The sequence below is a fragment of the Oncorhynchus masou genome, chromosome 15 (genome assembly GCF_036934945.1).
Source record: "Oncorhynchus masou masou isolate Uvic2021 chromosome 15, UVic_Omas_1.1, whole genome shotgun sequence".
In the NCBI taxonomy this organism is placed as follows: domain Eukaryota; kingdom Metazoa; phylum Chordata; class Actinopteri; order Salmoniformes; family Salmonidae; genus Oncorhynchus; species Oncorhynchus masou.
Genome location: NC_088226.1, coordinates 45211985 through 45229920, shown reverse-complemented (window position 1 = coordinate 45229920; position 17936 = coordinate 45211985). Strand labels below are relative to the sequence as shown.

Sequence of the window (17936 nt, the reverse complement as noted above, 5' to 3'; positions counted from 1 at the left end):
GTAAAAACACAGACATGGCTATAGACAGCACACATTACCTGTGGTCCAAGAAGAGGAACTTCCATTCTAAGCTGTGTCTGGAGGTGAATTCTTCATTGGGTTCTTCCACAGTGCACATCTCCTGTGGGTGAGTGAGGAAAAACTAGATGTTTACTTCTTATACAAAGGAAATCATTTACAAGGCTGGCTTCTTATACAAAGGAAATCATTTACAAGGCTGTCACTTAGGAAACTTTACAGTACAGCATTTGACATACCTGGTTACCTAGCTACCTACATATGCAGTCTGTGATATACTGTATAAGTGTCTTACCTTAATAAACTGTGGTTTAGCTAATCTCACAGTTGCTATGAAACAGACTCGGTCCTCAAAAGCGGGCCGGAGTGAACGCTGGATCACCCCTTCCAAGCCGTTTCGAGTTGAGTTAGGTACTTTGGGAGAAAGGGAAAATACAGATTGGGACAGACCAAAAGGCAACAGTGACTAAGTGCATTTATGGTCACAAACTAAATCCAGAGCAACTACTTGTGTACACATTCCAAGCCTATTTTCCCATAAATCAATATAAAATAAAACTTACCATTATTCAGGGCCTTGAAGTTTCCTATGAACTTGACGTACTCGTACACAGGGGGAGCTTTAGGGTCAATCGTCCCTCTGAGCATGTGGCAACAGAATTCTAACTGGTTTTTAGCTGAAAACAAATGAATTTTACAATAAAACAGTACAAATAAACTCATGGGTACATCTAACTCTGAAAAAATTATCTGCTTATGCTGTGGCCAAAGAAACTTGACTATGACGTTACTTTAGCTAATATGGTGACAGCGATATAGGCTGTGTGTAGCGGTTATGATCTGGTTTGGCTTGGAAATATTTTGTTTTACACCTGGTAACATATAGCTGATGTGCATTGAAGTCCACAAACAAAGAGAAAATGTGAGAGGAAGAGAGCGCATGGTTGCGAGAAGGAATACAACGTGGCTGCTCTTAAAGTGAACTGTGTTTACATGTGATCAGGAGTGTATACATTCTGCCGATTTAGTTGAAAAACATTTCTTAAAATGGCAGCAAGCGGAATGAGCAGAGTTAAACATACCTCAATTTGTCTAATAGAAACTCTCGTTTGCAACTGTTGGACTAACAATTACACTCTAGATCAGCTAGATGCAAGCAAGAGTGTGCAAGGCGGTATTGAATGTGTCACTATCTGTCCGTGTGTTACTGTCTGTCACCTAAAAATATCTCAACCTGTATGCACCTACGTTGTAAACTTTGATTCACAGGTCGAATTGCTGCAAATAAACTACTACTAAAGGGCACCAATAAGAAGAAGAGACTTGCATGGGCCAAGAAACACGAGCAATGGACTTTAGATCGGTGGAAATCTGTCCTTTGGTCTGCTGAGCCCAAATTTTATATTTTAGGTTCCAACTGCTGTGTCTTTGTGAGATGCAGAGTAGGTGAACGGGATTAACTCCGCATGTGTGTTTCCAACCTTGAAGCATGGAGGAGGAGGTGTGATGGTGTGGAGGTGCTTTTCCTGGGGACATAGTCTGTGATTTATATAGAATTCAAGGCACACTTAACCAGCATGGCTACCACAGCATTTTGCAACAATATCCCATCTGGTTTGCACTTAGTGGGACTATCATTTGTTTTTCAACAGGACAATGACCCAAAATGACCCACACCTCCATGCTGTGTAAGAGTTATTTGATCAAGAAGGAGAGTGATGGAGTGCTGCATCAGATGACCTGGCCTCCACAATCACCTGACCTCAACCCAATTGAGATGGTTTGGGATGAGTTGGACAGCAGAGTGAAGGAAAAGCTGCCAAGTAGTGCTGAAGATATGTGGGAACTCTTTCATCCTCCCTCTTCATAAACGGCACTGACCGCCACTGATATGCACATACATTTTTACTGACTCTACACACATGCACACCCACTCACATACAAGCTACTCTGTTTATCTTATATCCTGTTGCTTAGTCACCTTACTCCTATACATACAGTATCTAGCTCCATCAAACCTGTATCCCTACACATTGTAAATATGGTATTGGAGCTGACTCTGTATATAGTATGCTTACTTACTTACTTACTTATTGTGTTCTTCATATTTCTTATGTGTTTTTTCTAGTATTACATTGTTATTGATTATTGCATTGTTGGGTTTTGAGTTTGCTAGAAAGGCATTTAACTGCACTTGTGCATGTGACATTAAAACTTTAAACTGGAAAAAAAAAAACACTAAAACAGCTCCAGTACTTACTCTTGAGATACTCAGGCGTTAGCGTCTCGCCCTCCAGTATGTGAGACGACAGGGCTTTATACACGTCTGAATGTTCCCCCAGGGGCAGGAAGTTCAATAGGTTCTGATCCACCAGGTCAGACTGAAACACACACACGGATGTCAACCTAAGTCATGTATGTCAACCTTGGTCATGTATGTCAACTGTCGTCATGCATGTCAACTGTCGTCACGCATGTCAACCGTCGTCACGCATGTCAACCTTTAGTAATGCATAACAACAACCTTACATAGGCATTAAGTAATGTGTATGGACAGAATTAATACTCACAGGAAGATGTTCCAGTAGAGATGTAACACTCTCTGAGACATAGATTATGTTCCCATCAGTCATAATTGCTAGGAAGAAGCCGTCTAACGCCTAGCAGATACAAAACAGTTATTAAAGCACCATCTACTTGCAGTATAGAGTATTACTAAGTAAACTATGTAGAAAAAAATGGTACTATTGCGGTTAACTTTAAACTTGAATAGTCCTTGGTGTGTTAAACCAATCAACAATGACGTCCAAAAAAACGAAGGGTGGTTTGCATACAAGCATTTATACAAATATTCCTTTTTTCCCCCCTTATTATGTTTTTTTGTTTTTACCTATACAGTGGACCTGTTTTAACCCACACACTTTTTTCTCTTGCTTACACAGCAGACAGGGGGGGGGGAATTCACAGACGTTTCATTGTCAACCTTCTTCAGTAAACTATGAACAAAAACATGTTCAGAATGTTGTTACTGCTACTTGACATCCTTTTTGACTGACATACTTTATTTGTACACTGAACAAAAATATAAAATGCAACATGTAGTGTTGGTCCCATGTTTCATGAGCTGAAATAAAAGATCCTAGAACTGTTCCATATGCACAAAAAGCGTATTTCTCTCAAATTTGGTGCACAAATTTGTTTACATCTCTGTCAGTGAGCATATCTCCTTTGCCAAGATAATCCATCCACCTGACAGGTGTGGCATATCAAGAAGCTGATTAAACAGCACGATCATTACACATGTGCACCTTGTACTGGGAACAATAAAAGGCCTCTCGAAAAATTTACAGTTTTGTCACACAATTCCACAGATGTTTCAAGTTGAGGGAGCGAGCAATTGGCATGCTGACTGCAGGAATGTCCACCAGAGTAGTTGCCAGAGAATTTAACGTTCATATCTCTACCATAAGCCGCCTCCAACGTTGTTTTAGAGAATTTGGCAGTACATCCAACCGGCCTCACAACCGCAGACCATGTGTATGGTGTCGTGTGGGCGAGTGGTTTGCTGATGTCAACATTGTGAACAGGGTGCCCCATGGTGGAGGTGGGGTTATGGTATGCACAGGCGTAAGCCAGGGACAACAAACACAATGGCATTTTATCAATGGCAATTTGAATGCACAGAGATACCGTGACAAGATTCTGGAGGCCCATTGTTGTGCCATTCATCTGCCGCCATCACCTCATGTTTCAGCATGATAATGCACAGCCCCATGTCACAAGGATCTGTACACAATTCCTGGAATGTCCCAGTTCTTCCACGGCCTGCATACTCGCCAGACATGTCACCCATTGAGCGTGTGTGGGATGATCTGGATCGACGTGTACGACAGCGTGTTCCAGTTCCTGCCAATATCCAGCAACTTCACACCGCCATTGAAGAGTGGGATAACATTCCACAGGCCACAATCAACAGCCTGATTAACTCTATGTGAAGGAGATGTCATGCTGCATGATGAAAATGGTGGTCACATCAGATACTGACTGGTTTTCTGATCCACGCCCCTACCTTTTTAAGGGATGCATATCTGTATTCCCAGTCATGTGAAATCCATAGATTAGGGCCTAATGAATTTATTTCAATTAACTGATTTCCTTATATGAGCTGTAAATCAATATAATCTTCACAACTGTTGCATTTATATTTTTGTTCAGTATAGATCCTACTTAGTGAAAGGATGTGCAATCTACTGCACTTTGAGTGTGTTGACTGCCACTCTCACCTCCAGCATCAGCTGTGTGAACTCTTCATTACTAAGAAAAGGAGGTTTCCAGTCCTGTCGGATCTCACTTGACTCTGACTGCGCAGCGATTTCTGACAGGGAGAGACACAGATTGAGTAATTCACATCAGTGATTCCCCTGACAGCTTGGTTAATACTAGGGGTTGGAACCGGTTCAGGGAACAGTCCCGAAAACTGGACAAAAATGCTTTTCCGAAGAACAGAACCAGAACCGAGAACGAAAGTGATGTATCCATGATCTGAATCTGCACTTTCATCACAATATTGTTTTGCACGTTCGTTTTAGAACAGACGCCCAGATGAGCATTCTACTCTATGCAGTCTTAACAGGTGGGGATGACGATCTCGTCAAAAGTGCATTACTGTGCCGATGGCATTTCAAAAGGAGGCAAATAATTAGTATGACATTTTTTGTCATCATTGTAATGTCGCCAGATTGACTTTAGATATAGCATAACTTTAGCTAGCTAGCTAGCTACGATTGAGGGGAGGGCACCGACATTTTAGCCAGCTTAAAGTTAGCATTGCTAGATATTTCTGACCAACTTTGCAGGCTCATGCCAACATTGCCATTTCTATAAAGTACACTTGATGACATCATAATGCTAATGTTGTTTTCTACAAATTATTTGTCTACTTTAGCAATGTCATCGTATTTCCAGGCCACTATAGTGTAATTTTGACGAAACAGTCATTAGCCCGCGTTCAGGAAGACTAAGCAATAACCATCAGTAGGATATCAATATGCTGCAGCATCTGTAGAACCTTGATAGCAATGGCAATGACGCGACCGAGTGACGGAGGTGCAACCCATGAATACTGTTCCGGAACAGAACCATTATTTTAAAAGCATGGGAACTGTTCTCCAGTCCCACGCAAAACACAACAAAGTGCCCATGCAAAGAAACTTATTCTAGTGTCTGTCTGCCTACCAGCTGAAAAACTTTGCCAGTGTGTGTAAGCTACCGGCCCCTCCCCCACCTTCTAAAGCATGCATAGTCTACTGTAGTTACGGACGTTACAGCTGTGATTTAGAAATTAGGGAAAGAGATTTTTAATTACAGAACAACAAATTAACTTTTTTCACATGCGATTTAAGGATACTATAGTTACAGCATCATGTTTCACACTGGATTTATTAACTACAAAAAAGTTACATTTTAATTTTAATTCTGGTGCTTCTCTGCACACACAAGCTTGTTAGCTAGCTAGCTCTGGTCAAGCTCTTGAAAACTCTAGACGGCATTATGAGTAATGTAATGGAACTGAGAGTCATGATCAAGGGCTAGCTCTGGTCCACCGTCAGTTAAGCCAACTCTCTGAAGTTCAAAGACATTCAAAGTTCCTTCATAGAAGCCGCTCCTCCGTAGGTATAATTATGTGGGCTTAATTCAGATATTATACGTCATAATTACAAGATGCCCAGCGCTTCATGCCCAGCGCTCTCCTCACCTGCCAAATTTCAGTCGCATGTTGCACCCTACACTACACTTGTCTGTCCAATGTATGCACATTGCTTGCCCGCTCCATAGCAAGCTGTTCCATCCATTTGTGAAGTGATTTATTGTCAAACTAAATGTTAAAAAAAATCTAAAATCTGAGGTTTAAAAAGGAACAATATAAACAGTTCATTTTTTGGTGTTCGAACCAGTTCAGATCTTTATTTTGCTGGTCGGAACAGTGGAATGGAATTTTAAAAAATTAAGATTCTGTTCAGAACAAAACTAATGGAAAATAATTTTGGTTCCCTGGTTAAAACACTGAAATGTTCCTATTTTTCCAGACATGTTGATGTCCAAGGGTTAGAAGGAGGAGAGGTCCATACCTTTATGTTTGCGCAGGAAATCGATGCTCTTCTGTAAGATGGTAGACTTGTCCATCTTCCGAGTGTTGCCTGGCAACATGGTAGCCAGCTCCTTGATGAGGACATTGAACTGGTCTCTGCGCTTCTTCTCAGACTTGTTACGGGATACTCTGGAGGGTTGGACATGAGAAAGATAAGAATACACATACTAAGATGCTAACAAAAACAACACAATGATCAAACTAAGCCTTTGTTCAGAGTTCCCTTTAATGGAGTGCTTGAGCTTATTAAGACCTCACCGTTTTGCTTTGTCCTTTTCATCTTCTTCCATTAACCCATCAAAGATACTGCTTGCGTCATCCCTGCAAAACAAACAACCAACCAACCAGTCAAACAAGATCCTCCAATCCTAAACCTCTACTCAATAAAGACCAGCCAATCACATACCACGGCCCCAAAAACAATTTTAAAATCCATTTATTTAAACTAACTTTACATTTACTTACACTTAAATAATGTCAGAGGAATAATATAAACATTTATTCAATTACAGACCAGAACAAAAAAAAAAAACTTGACAATGGCATTACAAGATAATTATTTTGGGCCAAATATAAGAGGTGCAGATATCATTGGCCAGACTGCTACCTCAGCCCAAGCAGTAGAGGGCAGTGCCAGGCTCAGTCTATATTTCGACAGAGACTTGTGCTCTTTGACTCAGCTGGTATTGAGGAACAATGTCCGGGGATGTGACTCATTTGCCTTGGAAGGGAGAACCTTTCGCTTACTCAGCCGACTAAGACTGATATCACTAAAGTACATCAAATTGTCATTATTAGGACCTTGACAAGTAGCATTGGCAATGTTCTGCCTGCAGTTAGAAAATAATCATAAGTACAGTGTGTCAGCATGGATGAGACCTATTGAAGCCTATGGCGCTGTGTATTCGTGCCAATATGCATGTAGCTGTGTATACGTGCCAATATGCATGTAGCTGTGTATACGTGCCAATATGCATGTAGCTGTGTATACGTGTCAATATGCATGTAGCTGTGTATACGTGCCAATATGCATGTAGCTGTGTATACGTGTCAATATGCATGTAGCTGTGTATTCGTGCCAATATGCATGTAGCTGTGTATACGTGCCAATATGCATGTAGCTGTGTATACGTGCCAATATGCATGTAGCTGTGTATACGTGCCAATATGCATGTAGCTGTGTATACGTGCCAATATGCATGTAGCTGTGTATACGTGCCAATATGCATGTAGCTGTGTATTCGTGCCAATATGCATGTAGCTGTGTATACGTGCTAATATGCATGTAGCTGTGTATACGTGCCAATATGCATGTAGCTGTGTATTCGTGCCAATATGCATGTAGCTGTGTATTCGTGCCAATATGCATGTAGCTGTGTATACGTGCCAATATGCATGTAGCTGTGTATACGTGCTAATATGCATGTAGCTGTGTATACATGCCAATATGCATGTAGCTGTGCGTATGTGTACATGCAGTAAATGTTAATATGTACACCTCCAAGAAAATATTTTAAAGTGCTTGACTGTCTGTCTACATGCATAGCATGCGTGGATATGGTCCATATGAGGGGTCACTGTGCTCCACAGTCCTTCCAGCCAGTACCATAAAGGTTTATTGGCCAACCTGAGTCACTTCTGGGGTATATTGTCACTCCACACTTCCTCCCATTCAACAATCATTCATTAAATCACTGACCAAGATTCCTTGGAGGGGGAAAATCATGCTAATGCAAATGCGTGCTGACCTAAGCATGTGCCATTCTGTGGAATGAGGTACACTGGCACGCTTTCTGTATGTGTGCATCTGTCCCAATATTTGCCCTTATGTGTTTTGGTGCATGCTGTGTGAGTATGAGATTAATGTTTTGTGTGAGTGTGTGTGTTTTTAACCCCAGAATTGCTACGATCAAATCAGCTTCAAATTACACGCACCAAAGATGTTTTTAGATGAAGCCATTAACATCAACAATGTAGAAACCTGATGGTCTAATATCAAAACAACAAATGCTGCAATAAAGATACAGTAAAAACAAGCACACATCCACTGACAGATAAGTACAGCCAGGCTCTGCTCTCATATGAGAATGAATGGGACTCCGAAGAAATGTGAACTGATATTTACATTCCAACTTGCTGGAGGCATCAGATCAATAACAAATTGCCCATAAAGATGCCACATGAATAAATGAAACTCCACCCATAGTGCACTATTAAATTAGGCCACCTAAAGCTGGCAGTGTTTTATTGTGGTGCCATGTAAAACGTGAGGATTGTGTATTTAAGCTGGTGTTAATAGTGTGTGGCCAGCTCTAACCTTACAGGAGGTCGGAGCTACAGAGGACCGTGTGGCAGCAAAACACTATTCTCCTCTGAAACCAAGGGACAATGAGTAAGATGGATGCTCATAAAAATGATACTTACAAACACAACCACCGTCAAAATACTTGAGACAAACTACCAACATACCTTTCACAAACTAACGACAGACTTTTGACAAAAGGTATTTTTATAGCAGTTGTGCTGGTCTTTGTGTTTTCGATCCTCACAAATCCTTAACATTTATTTATTTAAGTAGCAGCCAAAGAGGGTCAAAGTGTGAATAGATTTTCAAGTAGATTTAATCAAAACTGTAACTTGACCACTCAGGAACATTCACGGTCTTCTTGGTAAACAACACCAGTGTAGATTTGGCCTTATGTTTTAGGTTATTGTCCTGCTGAAAGGTGAATTAATCTCCCAGTGTCTGGTGGAATGCAGACTGAACCAGGTTTTCCTCTAAGATTTTACCTGTGCTTAGCTCCATTCCGAAAAACTCCCCAGTCCTTAACGACTACAAGCATCCCCACCACTATGCTTGAAAATGTGAAGAGTGGTACTCAGTAATGCATTGTAATGGATTTTCCCCAAACTGAACATTTATTCAGGATAAAAAGGACAAAAAGTTAATAGCTTTGCCAGTATTTGCAGTATTACTTTAGTGTCTTGTTGCAAACAGGATGCATGTTTTGAACTATTTTTTATTCTGTACAGGTGTCATGACCTCAATCTTTCTCTCTCTCAAATTCCTGGTGGAGACTCTCTCCCCCTGGCCACGCAGAAAGAGAGACACCGAGAGAGAACAAAGGATTTCACATGGCAAACTCCTAAATCCCCAAAATGGACATTTGAAACAAAATATCCACTTGTGAGAAGGTGGGAATGGTCCGTGGACACTTAAGGGACGGGTATGACGAGTATGTTTCATTTGGTGACCTCAGAGAGGACAGGAAACACACATAACTCCATCTCTGAATGTGTACATTTCTCAATTATGGAGTTTGCATCTAATTCTTGTATAAAATGAATGAGTAAAGATGAAACTATTTGTGAAATGATGTAATGTGATGTTAAACCTTTAATGTGAGAAAATTGTATTCCCTTTAAAGTTTAACTAAGTCATTGGCCCGCCCCCCGTGAGCACAGACAGTATCTGGCGTCATAGAACCTACTTTTCTATTGTTACGAATAAAAACCCCTCCTGAGGAAATCCTCTTCAGACCACAAAAATCTCAGTATAAGGTAAGGTTGTAATGGTTGCTGAATTCCTAACCATACCACGTGCAGCATTGGCTACACGGCTGGAAATGGTTAAACTCTGAGACTATCGATCGCTACAGACTAAGAGCAAATCTTAGATAATAATTACTAGTCTGCAGCTAGAAATTATGTCAACCTGGGATGCAAAGACAGACAACCGCCGAAACATCTCATCTATGAAAACATTTCTGAATGGTACTCTAAAGTATCCATTCTAACCACGATCGATTTTGATCTTCAGGGAAGCAGAGAGAGAGACGATGATGAACTGACTCTCCAACAGAAGAACTGACGATTCCAACCGAGATCACGACGACACACTGGGTGTAAATATATATATTGATTACAATTATTCCCAAATGAGTGAGCGTTCATGTGCAAAGGATTAGCATTTCAATTAATATAATTATAGTAGTACTGTGTGTAGTGAGCCCTCTGTTCTTTTCCGCCTGTTCTCAGTCCACACCCACTTCCCTTTGTCCACCAAGCCGTCATACCGGCTTAGCCCACTAGGGAACCTCCCGGGAGGTTTCCTTGTAACCATGACTGTTTGTTTATGCATTTCTGTGACTATTTAGTTAGTTAGTAAACAAATTATTAAGACAATTGGTGTATGGATGATTCATAGTAAAGGCTGGGTTCGTGCAGATAACCAACAATGTGTGACGTTTGGAATGAAACTAACGTTAGGTAAAGAATACTTCTATAATTAGTAGACAAATTAATCAGATATTGAAATATCTGAAGAGTTATATTAAAAAAATTATAACTTTGTAATCGGAAGATCTTTCTTGGTGCCCCGACTTCCTAGTTAATTACATTTACATGATTAGTTTAATCACCTCGCAAAAATGACAGAGAATTGATTTGATAAAATAACAGTTCACTTTTAATGATGCCAAAGACACGACACAGGCTCCCTTCTTTTCACTTTGTCAATTAGGTTAGTACAGCCATTAAACTCTGTAACTGTTTTAAAGTCAACTTTGGCCTCATGGTGAAATCTCTGAGCGGTTTCCTTCCTCTCCTGCAGCTGAGTTAGGGAGGACGGCTGTATCTTTGTAGCGACTGGGTGTATTGATAACCATCCAAAGTGTATTTAATAACTTCTCCATGCTCAAAGAGACATTCAATGTTTGTTTTTTAACCCATCTACCAATAGCTCCCCTTCTTGCAAGGCATTGGAAAACCTCCCTGGTCTTTGTGGTTGAATCTGTGAAATTCAGTGCTCGACTGAGGGACCTTACAGGTGTGCGGTACAGAGATGAGGTAGTCATTCAAAAATCTATTATTGCACAAGGATTGAGCCCAAGAAATGTATTATGTGACTTGTTATGCACATTTTTACTCCTGAATGTATTTAGATTTGCCATAACAAAGGGGTTGAATACTTATTTTATACGCATTTCAGCTTGTTATTTTTTATAAATAAATATAAACATTTCAAAAGACATTATGGGCTTATTGTTAGTAGGCCAGTGACAAAAACATCTAAATGTAATCCGTTTTAAATTCAGGCTGTTACACAACAAAATGTGACAAAAGTAAAGGGATGTGAATACTTTCTGAAGGCACTGTATTTAACAAGGCAAGTTCATTAAGAACCATTTCTCATTTACAATGACAACCTGGCAGGGTATAGTATATCCCTGCCTGGTTGGACAGTATACCAGGGTCGGGGTCAATTTGGAATATCTGAATTTAATTCATTTCAAACAATGAATTTGAATTGGACACATCTCATAGGAAGCAGAATTTGAAATTAATTTTCATTTTAAGGAAGTATAATTTTAATTCAAAGCAATTCAAATCAATTCAACTGAGACGTGAAACATGAAAGTCTCATTCATTAGAAAAAATCTTCTATCAAAAGGATATGCCTCTTAAATAATACAAAGAACACTCACCCGAGTCGATATTCACGTAATAATAAAGAATTCCCCTCAACCACAACTTCACGAAAACATACATTCCTTGCCATTGACCCCAGTGTAAAAGAGCCAACTTCATCATACATTTTTAGCTATACAGAAATAACAAAGCATAACAAAAAGCTGCTGTGTTGTTCAATGTAGATGTTACCAGATAAAAAAATCCCAACCCTACGGTTTGCAATGCTCCCACATAGGGAAATAGAGCCTGCGAGAAGAGCCCTGTGGGTTCAGGCTTTTCAGCGTGGGAGAGTGAGAAATTTGGGGAAGCCGGTGTCCAAGTAGGCTAAACGTAGCTATGTGTGTGGAAAACAGCACAGGTAAGACATTTATCTTGTTTAGTATAGTTTGTAACTCCACTCACTACTTCATTTTTTTAACCCTTATTTTACCAGGTAAGTTGACTGAGAACACATTCTCATTTACAGCAACAAACCTTTCCTGATATCTAAACACATTAAGTCAAATTATTAGACAACCCACATGATAGTAGAGGGGGAGTTCAGTGGTGCCCAACAGAGAGGCCCCTCCCTTGTATAAGACGGCACACACACACACACACACACACACACACACACACACACACTGAGGGAAGAGAAAAACACAACCCACTCAAAATGGAGCAGGGCTGAGTGGTATACTAATCCTGGGGTTAAGGCGGGAGATCCCGTGCTGGTAGGATACAGGGACACTTCCGCTGTCACTCAGCTAGCCAGCCAGTTAAAACAGGTGCCGAGCCAGAGTCCACCCACACACAGGTCAGTCACACACACCTAAAGGTCCACCAAAATGTTGCTTGAAATCACCATGGGGACTGTGCAGCCAAGGTGAAGTACAGATGAAGATACTCCTCGGTTAAGGATTTTTAAACACAGGTGATTTCAGAGACAGCATCTAGGTTACCAGTTTGATGAGCGGGTAAGGTAGGATATTTATTTCTCTCAGGGGTAGGAGGAGATTGGTGGACTGACTCACCCGCCTATGCTGGAAGTCATCTTGTAGCCTGTTCAGGGTCGCAGTGGTGGAGAGGGGCCTTTTAATCGTGAGGTAGACATTTGTGAATTAACCTGCCAGATAAAACTAGATTAGCAGTGAAATTACAGTAAATGGCCTGAAACAAAAAAAATAGTCCACAGCCTCCATCCCTGAAGCGCAGCAGCACGCAGCCCAACCTTACCTCCTGTCTAGCCGACTATGTGGGAGGATGAGGAGTGTGGTGTAGGATGAAGGTCCACTCTGCGAGGAGACACTGTGGTGATGGCAGAGGTCTGTGTGCCCACTAGGGGAGAGGGGTTGTTACGAGAGTCACGGAGAGGATCCTGTGTCAAAGGCCAGCGGTTGTCAACGGGTCCTTTCTGAGCTGAGCTTTCCGCCGGGTTCGGTTGTGGACGTACCTCATGACAGCTACATCGGATGCTCTAACTGGTTACAAAACAGAAGACATTACATTAGTAAACCTTTGGAGTTTTCTATTTATTCAATTCCAAAGGTACTTGTGTACCCTAGGTCCTTGTGTCCGTCTGAAATGAATGATTGGAGAAATGTTACATGGAGAACATTCCACCTAGCCTATCAGTGGCGCTATATTTCTCATGTGCCTAGGAGAGGAAGGGTTTAGGGGTCAATTTGGGACTGGCTGTAAATCACACTGGTTAGTACAGAGCAGAGGTAAGCACTTACCGATCACATGGTTGGTCTGGAGTCGCTACAGCACTGGACTAGAAGATACCTTTTTCTTCTCAGATCTAAAATAAGAAAAGGCACATGACATTATACCCCTGAAACATACACAAACACACACACACAACATTATACCTTGAAAACAGACACACAAATAACCTTACATACAGACGCACATATAACCTTATACCCTTAGAGATGACACATGATGATGGAACAGCTGATTCAAAGAGACAGATGGTTTACAACAGCCACACGTACACAACCAAAAACTGACATGATAAAATCCTTGTTTAGACACCAGCCCTAGTCTTTAAACTGGTTAGCGGTCCTAATGATACCTACTTCTGCCAATGCAAGGACGTCTACAGTAGAGCTTGACTGACCAATAGAAAATCACCAATGGCAAGCTTTCCTAAAATGACCAGTATCAGGATTCCTCCCATTCTGACCCAACAGACTGCAATACCTGGATAGAACAAACCATCAGAGTTGGTGTTTGACACATTTTTTAACTACGAACACATTTTAGGATAGAAAGAGCGAAACAGAGACATTGGGGTGTGGTGGCTGTGGCTGAGTGTCTAGGTGAATGAGGGGAGTGCCTGATAGAAGGGGGGGGGGCGGGCCAGTGTCACCGGCCGTTGACTTTCAGCTATGCCCATTTTGCTGCTCTCTGCATGTGACAGATACATTTGACCTACACAGGCAGAATGACACACAGGCTCTCACACACAAACACATCACATAACACACAGAGAATAAGGTCTCTGTCCATAACATAAGGTTACAGGTTTAATGAACTCTCAACGTGACCATGTATGTAAGCAGCAGCAAGTTTCTATCCACATTATGTAGCCTTGCAACAAGGGCACATTGACACAGCTGGTGATGTCGTTAAATATACATTTCATCTGTCAGAACTATAAAATAACGTGCACAGAATTCGAAAGATATGGTCATTCTCCAGTGGGAAAAAATATAGAAAAAATGTCAAACGTAAGTGTTCACGTACAGTGGTATAAGCGAGGGATGGCAAAAGTTTATCGAAAATCAAAACGGTATTCAATCACTTGTTGTGTGTTAATTTGAGAGAAAAAAGGGCTTATTTTAACAAGAAAAAGCTGTCTAAATTCAATTCAATTATCCATGTGACATTGTTACATACAAGGATATACCATGGCATTTGAAATTCTTAACTTAATAAAACATCAAACTTTTGAATGTAGTTTTTATGACTGTGCATTGAGCTACTGCTGCACATTTAGCCCACCAGGCAGCCCTGACAATGGAAAGCTATTTTCCCCTCTTCAATTAACGATTACAGGCATGCACCTAACGGAGGTTCCACAAGACCTGACACAGATAATTGCAAAATACCCAGCAGAAAATATTCTTCAAACAGAATCTGTTGAAAATCAAATGTATTTGCCACGTACACAATTTACAGCAAGTTTAAAAGGTGCAGTGAAATGCTTACAGCTTTATCATGGCAAACATCAGACTTCTCTTTCATGATCTACTCAAAGTATATTTAGAACTTTATATATATATTTTTTTTAATATTTAAAAAACATCAAAAACCGTCATATGAAAAATATTGTGATATGATATTTTGGCCATATCGCCCAGCTCTAGTTCCTTAGGATTGCATATTTACAGGTAGTGTGAATAGTATACAAGGCCAGGCACCACACCCTAATAGGTAATTATTCATCTTTATATAGGCCTATATCAAAAGTAACCTTTACCTGTTGAATATAGACACATAATGTAACAAGATATGCAAATGAGACATACACTACCGTTCAAAAGTTTGGGGAGGTCACTTAGAAATGTCCTTGTTTTTAAAGAAAAGCACATTTTTTAAAGAACATCAAATTGATAAGCTGCAGTAAGAAATACACTGAAGACATAGTTAATGTTGTAAATGACTATTGTAGCTGGAAACTGCTGATTTTTTTGTGGAATATCTACATAGGCGTACAGAGGCCAATTATCAGCAACCATCACTCCTGTGTTCCAATGGCACGTTGTGTTAGCTAATCTAAGTTTTTTGATCATTAGAAAACCCTTTTGCAAGTATGTTAGTTAGCACAACTGAAAACTGTTCTCCTGATTAAAGTATATATCAACGACGCCACTCTTGCTGCGGGTGATTCCCTGATCCACCTCTACGCAGACGACTCCATTCTGTATACATCTGGCCCTTCTTTGGACACTGTGTTAACTAGAGGTCGACCGATTAATTAGGGCCGATTTCAAGTTTTCATAACAATCGGAAATCGGTATTTTTGGACACCAATTAGGCCTTCTTTTTTTTACACCTTTGTTTAACTAGGCAAGTCAGTTACGAACACATTCTTATTTTCAATTGTGTCACTTCTCGTGCGTTCATTGCACGCAGAGTCATGGTATATGCAACAGTTTGGGCCGCCTGGCTCGTTGCGAACTAATTTGCCAGAATTTTACATAATTATGACGTAAGTCGCTCTGGATAAGAGCGTCTGCTAAATGACTTAAATGTAAATGTATACATAACATTGAAGGTTGTGCAATGTAACAGGAATATTTAGACTTATAGATGCCACCCGCTAGATAAAATACGGTACGGTTCCGAATTTCACTGAAAGAATAAACGTTTTGTTTTCGAGATGATAGTTTACGGATTTGACCATATTAAATGACCTAAGGCTTGTATTTCTGTGTGTTATTATGTTATAATAAAGTCTATGATTTGATAGAGCAGTCTGACTGAGCGATGGTAGGCAGCAGCAGGCTCGTAAACATTCATTCAAACAGCACTTTCATGCATTTTGCCAGCAGCTCTTCACAATGCTTCAAGCATTGGGCTGTTTATGGCTTCAAGCCTATCAACTCCCGAGATTAGGCTGGTGTAACCGATGTGAAATGGCTGGCTAGTTAGCGGGGTGCGCGCTAATAGCGTTTCAAATGTCACTCGCTCTGAGACTTCGAGTAGTTGTTCCTCTTGCTCTGCATGGGTAACGCTGCTTTGAGGGTGGCTGTTGTCGATGTGTTCCTGGTTCGAGCCCAGGTAGGAGCGAGGAGAGGGACGGAAGCTACACTGTTACACTGGCAATACTAAAGTGCCTATAAGAACATCCAATAGTCAAAGGTATATGAAATACAAATTGTATAGAGAGAAATAGTCCTATAATTCCTATAATAACAACCTAAAACTTCTTACCTGAGAATATTGTTGTTAACCACCAGCTTCCATATGTTCTCATGTTCTGAGCAAGGAACTTAAACGTTAGCTTTCTTACATGGCACATATTGCACTTTTACTTTCTTCTCCAACACTTTGTTTTTGCATTATTTAAACCAAATTGAACATGTTTCATTATTTATTTGAGGCTAAATTGATTTTATTGATGTATTATATTAAGTTAAAATAAGTGTTCATTCAGTATTGTTGTAATTGTCATTATTACAAATACATTTTCAAAATCGTCCGATTAATCGGCATCGACTTTTTTTTGGTCCTCCAATAATCGGTATCGGCGTTGAAAAATCATAATCGGTCGACCTCTAAATCATAAATCGATCCACCTCTACACAGACGACACCACTCTGTATACATCTGGCCCTTCTTTGGACACTGTGTTAACTAACCTCCAAACAAGCTTCAAGAACATAAAAACACTCCTACTGTGGCCTCCAACTGCTCTTAAACGCTAGTCAAACCAAATGCATGCTTTTCAACCATTTGCTGCCCGCACACGCCCGCGCAACTAGCATCACTACTCTGGACGGTTGGGACTTAGAATATGTGGACAACTACAAATACTTAGGTGTCTGGCTAGACTGTAAACTCTCCTTCCAGACTCATATTAAACATCTCCAATCCAAAATTAAATCTAGAATCGGCTTCATATTTCGCAACAATGCCTCATTCACTCACGCCGCCAAACATACCCTCGTAAAACTGACTATCCTACCGATCCTCGACTTCGGCGATGTCATTTACAAAATAGCTTCCAATACTCTACTCGTCTATCTCAGTGCCATCCATTTTGTCACCAAAGCCCCTTATACCACCCACCACTGTGACCTGTATGCTCTAGTCGGCTGGCCCTCGCTACATATTCGTCGCCAAACCCACTGGCTCCAGGTCATCTATAAGTCCATGCTACGTAAAGCTCCGCATTATCTCAGCTCACTGGTCACAATAACAACACCCACCCATAGCACGCGCTCCAGCAGGTATATCTCACTGGTCATCCCCAAAGCCAATACCTCCTTTGGCCGCCTTTCCTTCCAGTTCTCTGCTGCCAATGACTGGAACGAATTGCAAAAATCGCTGAAGCTGGAGACTTATATTTCCCTCACTAAATTTAAGCATCAGCTGTCAGAGCAGCTTATCGATCACTGCAGCTCTACACAGCCCATCTGTAAATAGCACATCCAACCAACTACCTACCTCAACCCCATATTGTTTTTTCTGCTCTTTTGCACACCAGTATTTCTACTTGCACATCCTCATCTGCACATATATTACTCCAGTGTAAATTGCTAAATTGTAATTACTTCACCACAATTGCCCTCTATATTGACTT

General features: G+C 40.7%; 1 protein-coding gene across 3 annotated transcripts in view; it reads right to left on the bottom strand.

Annotated features, from left to right (window-relative positions):
• Window positions 1-17936, bottom strand: part of clocka (clock circadian regulator a) — a 63030-nt gene that overhangs the window by 18945 nt on the left and 26149 nt on the right. For all 3 annotated transcript variants that reach the window (XM_064989390.1, XM_064989392.1, XM_064989391.1), the window contains 11 exons: window positions 13357-13421; window positions 12854-13098; window positions 12652-12743; window positions 6425-6487; window positions 6147-6295; window positions 4302-4393; window positions 2589-2678; window positions 2279-2399; window positions 582-695; window positions 314-432; window positions 39-121 (listed from right to left, as the gene is read on the bottom strand). In XM_064989390.1, the coding sequence (XP_064845462.1) occupies window positions 39-121; window positions 314-432; window positions 582-695; window positions 2279-2399; window positions 2589-2678; window positions 4302-4393; window positions 6147-6295; window positions 6425-6487; window positions 12652-12671 (851 nt within the window). In that variant the 5' untranslated portion in view covers window positions 12672-12743; window positions 12854-13098; window positions 13357-13421. The remainder of the gene's footprint in view (window positions 1-38; window positions 122-313; window positions 433-581; window positions 696-2278; window positions 2400-2588; window positions 2679-4301; window positions 4394-6146; window positions 6296-6424; window positions 6488-12651; window positions 12744-12853; window positions 13099-13356; window positions 13422-17936) is intronic.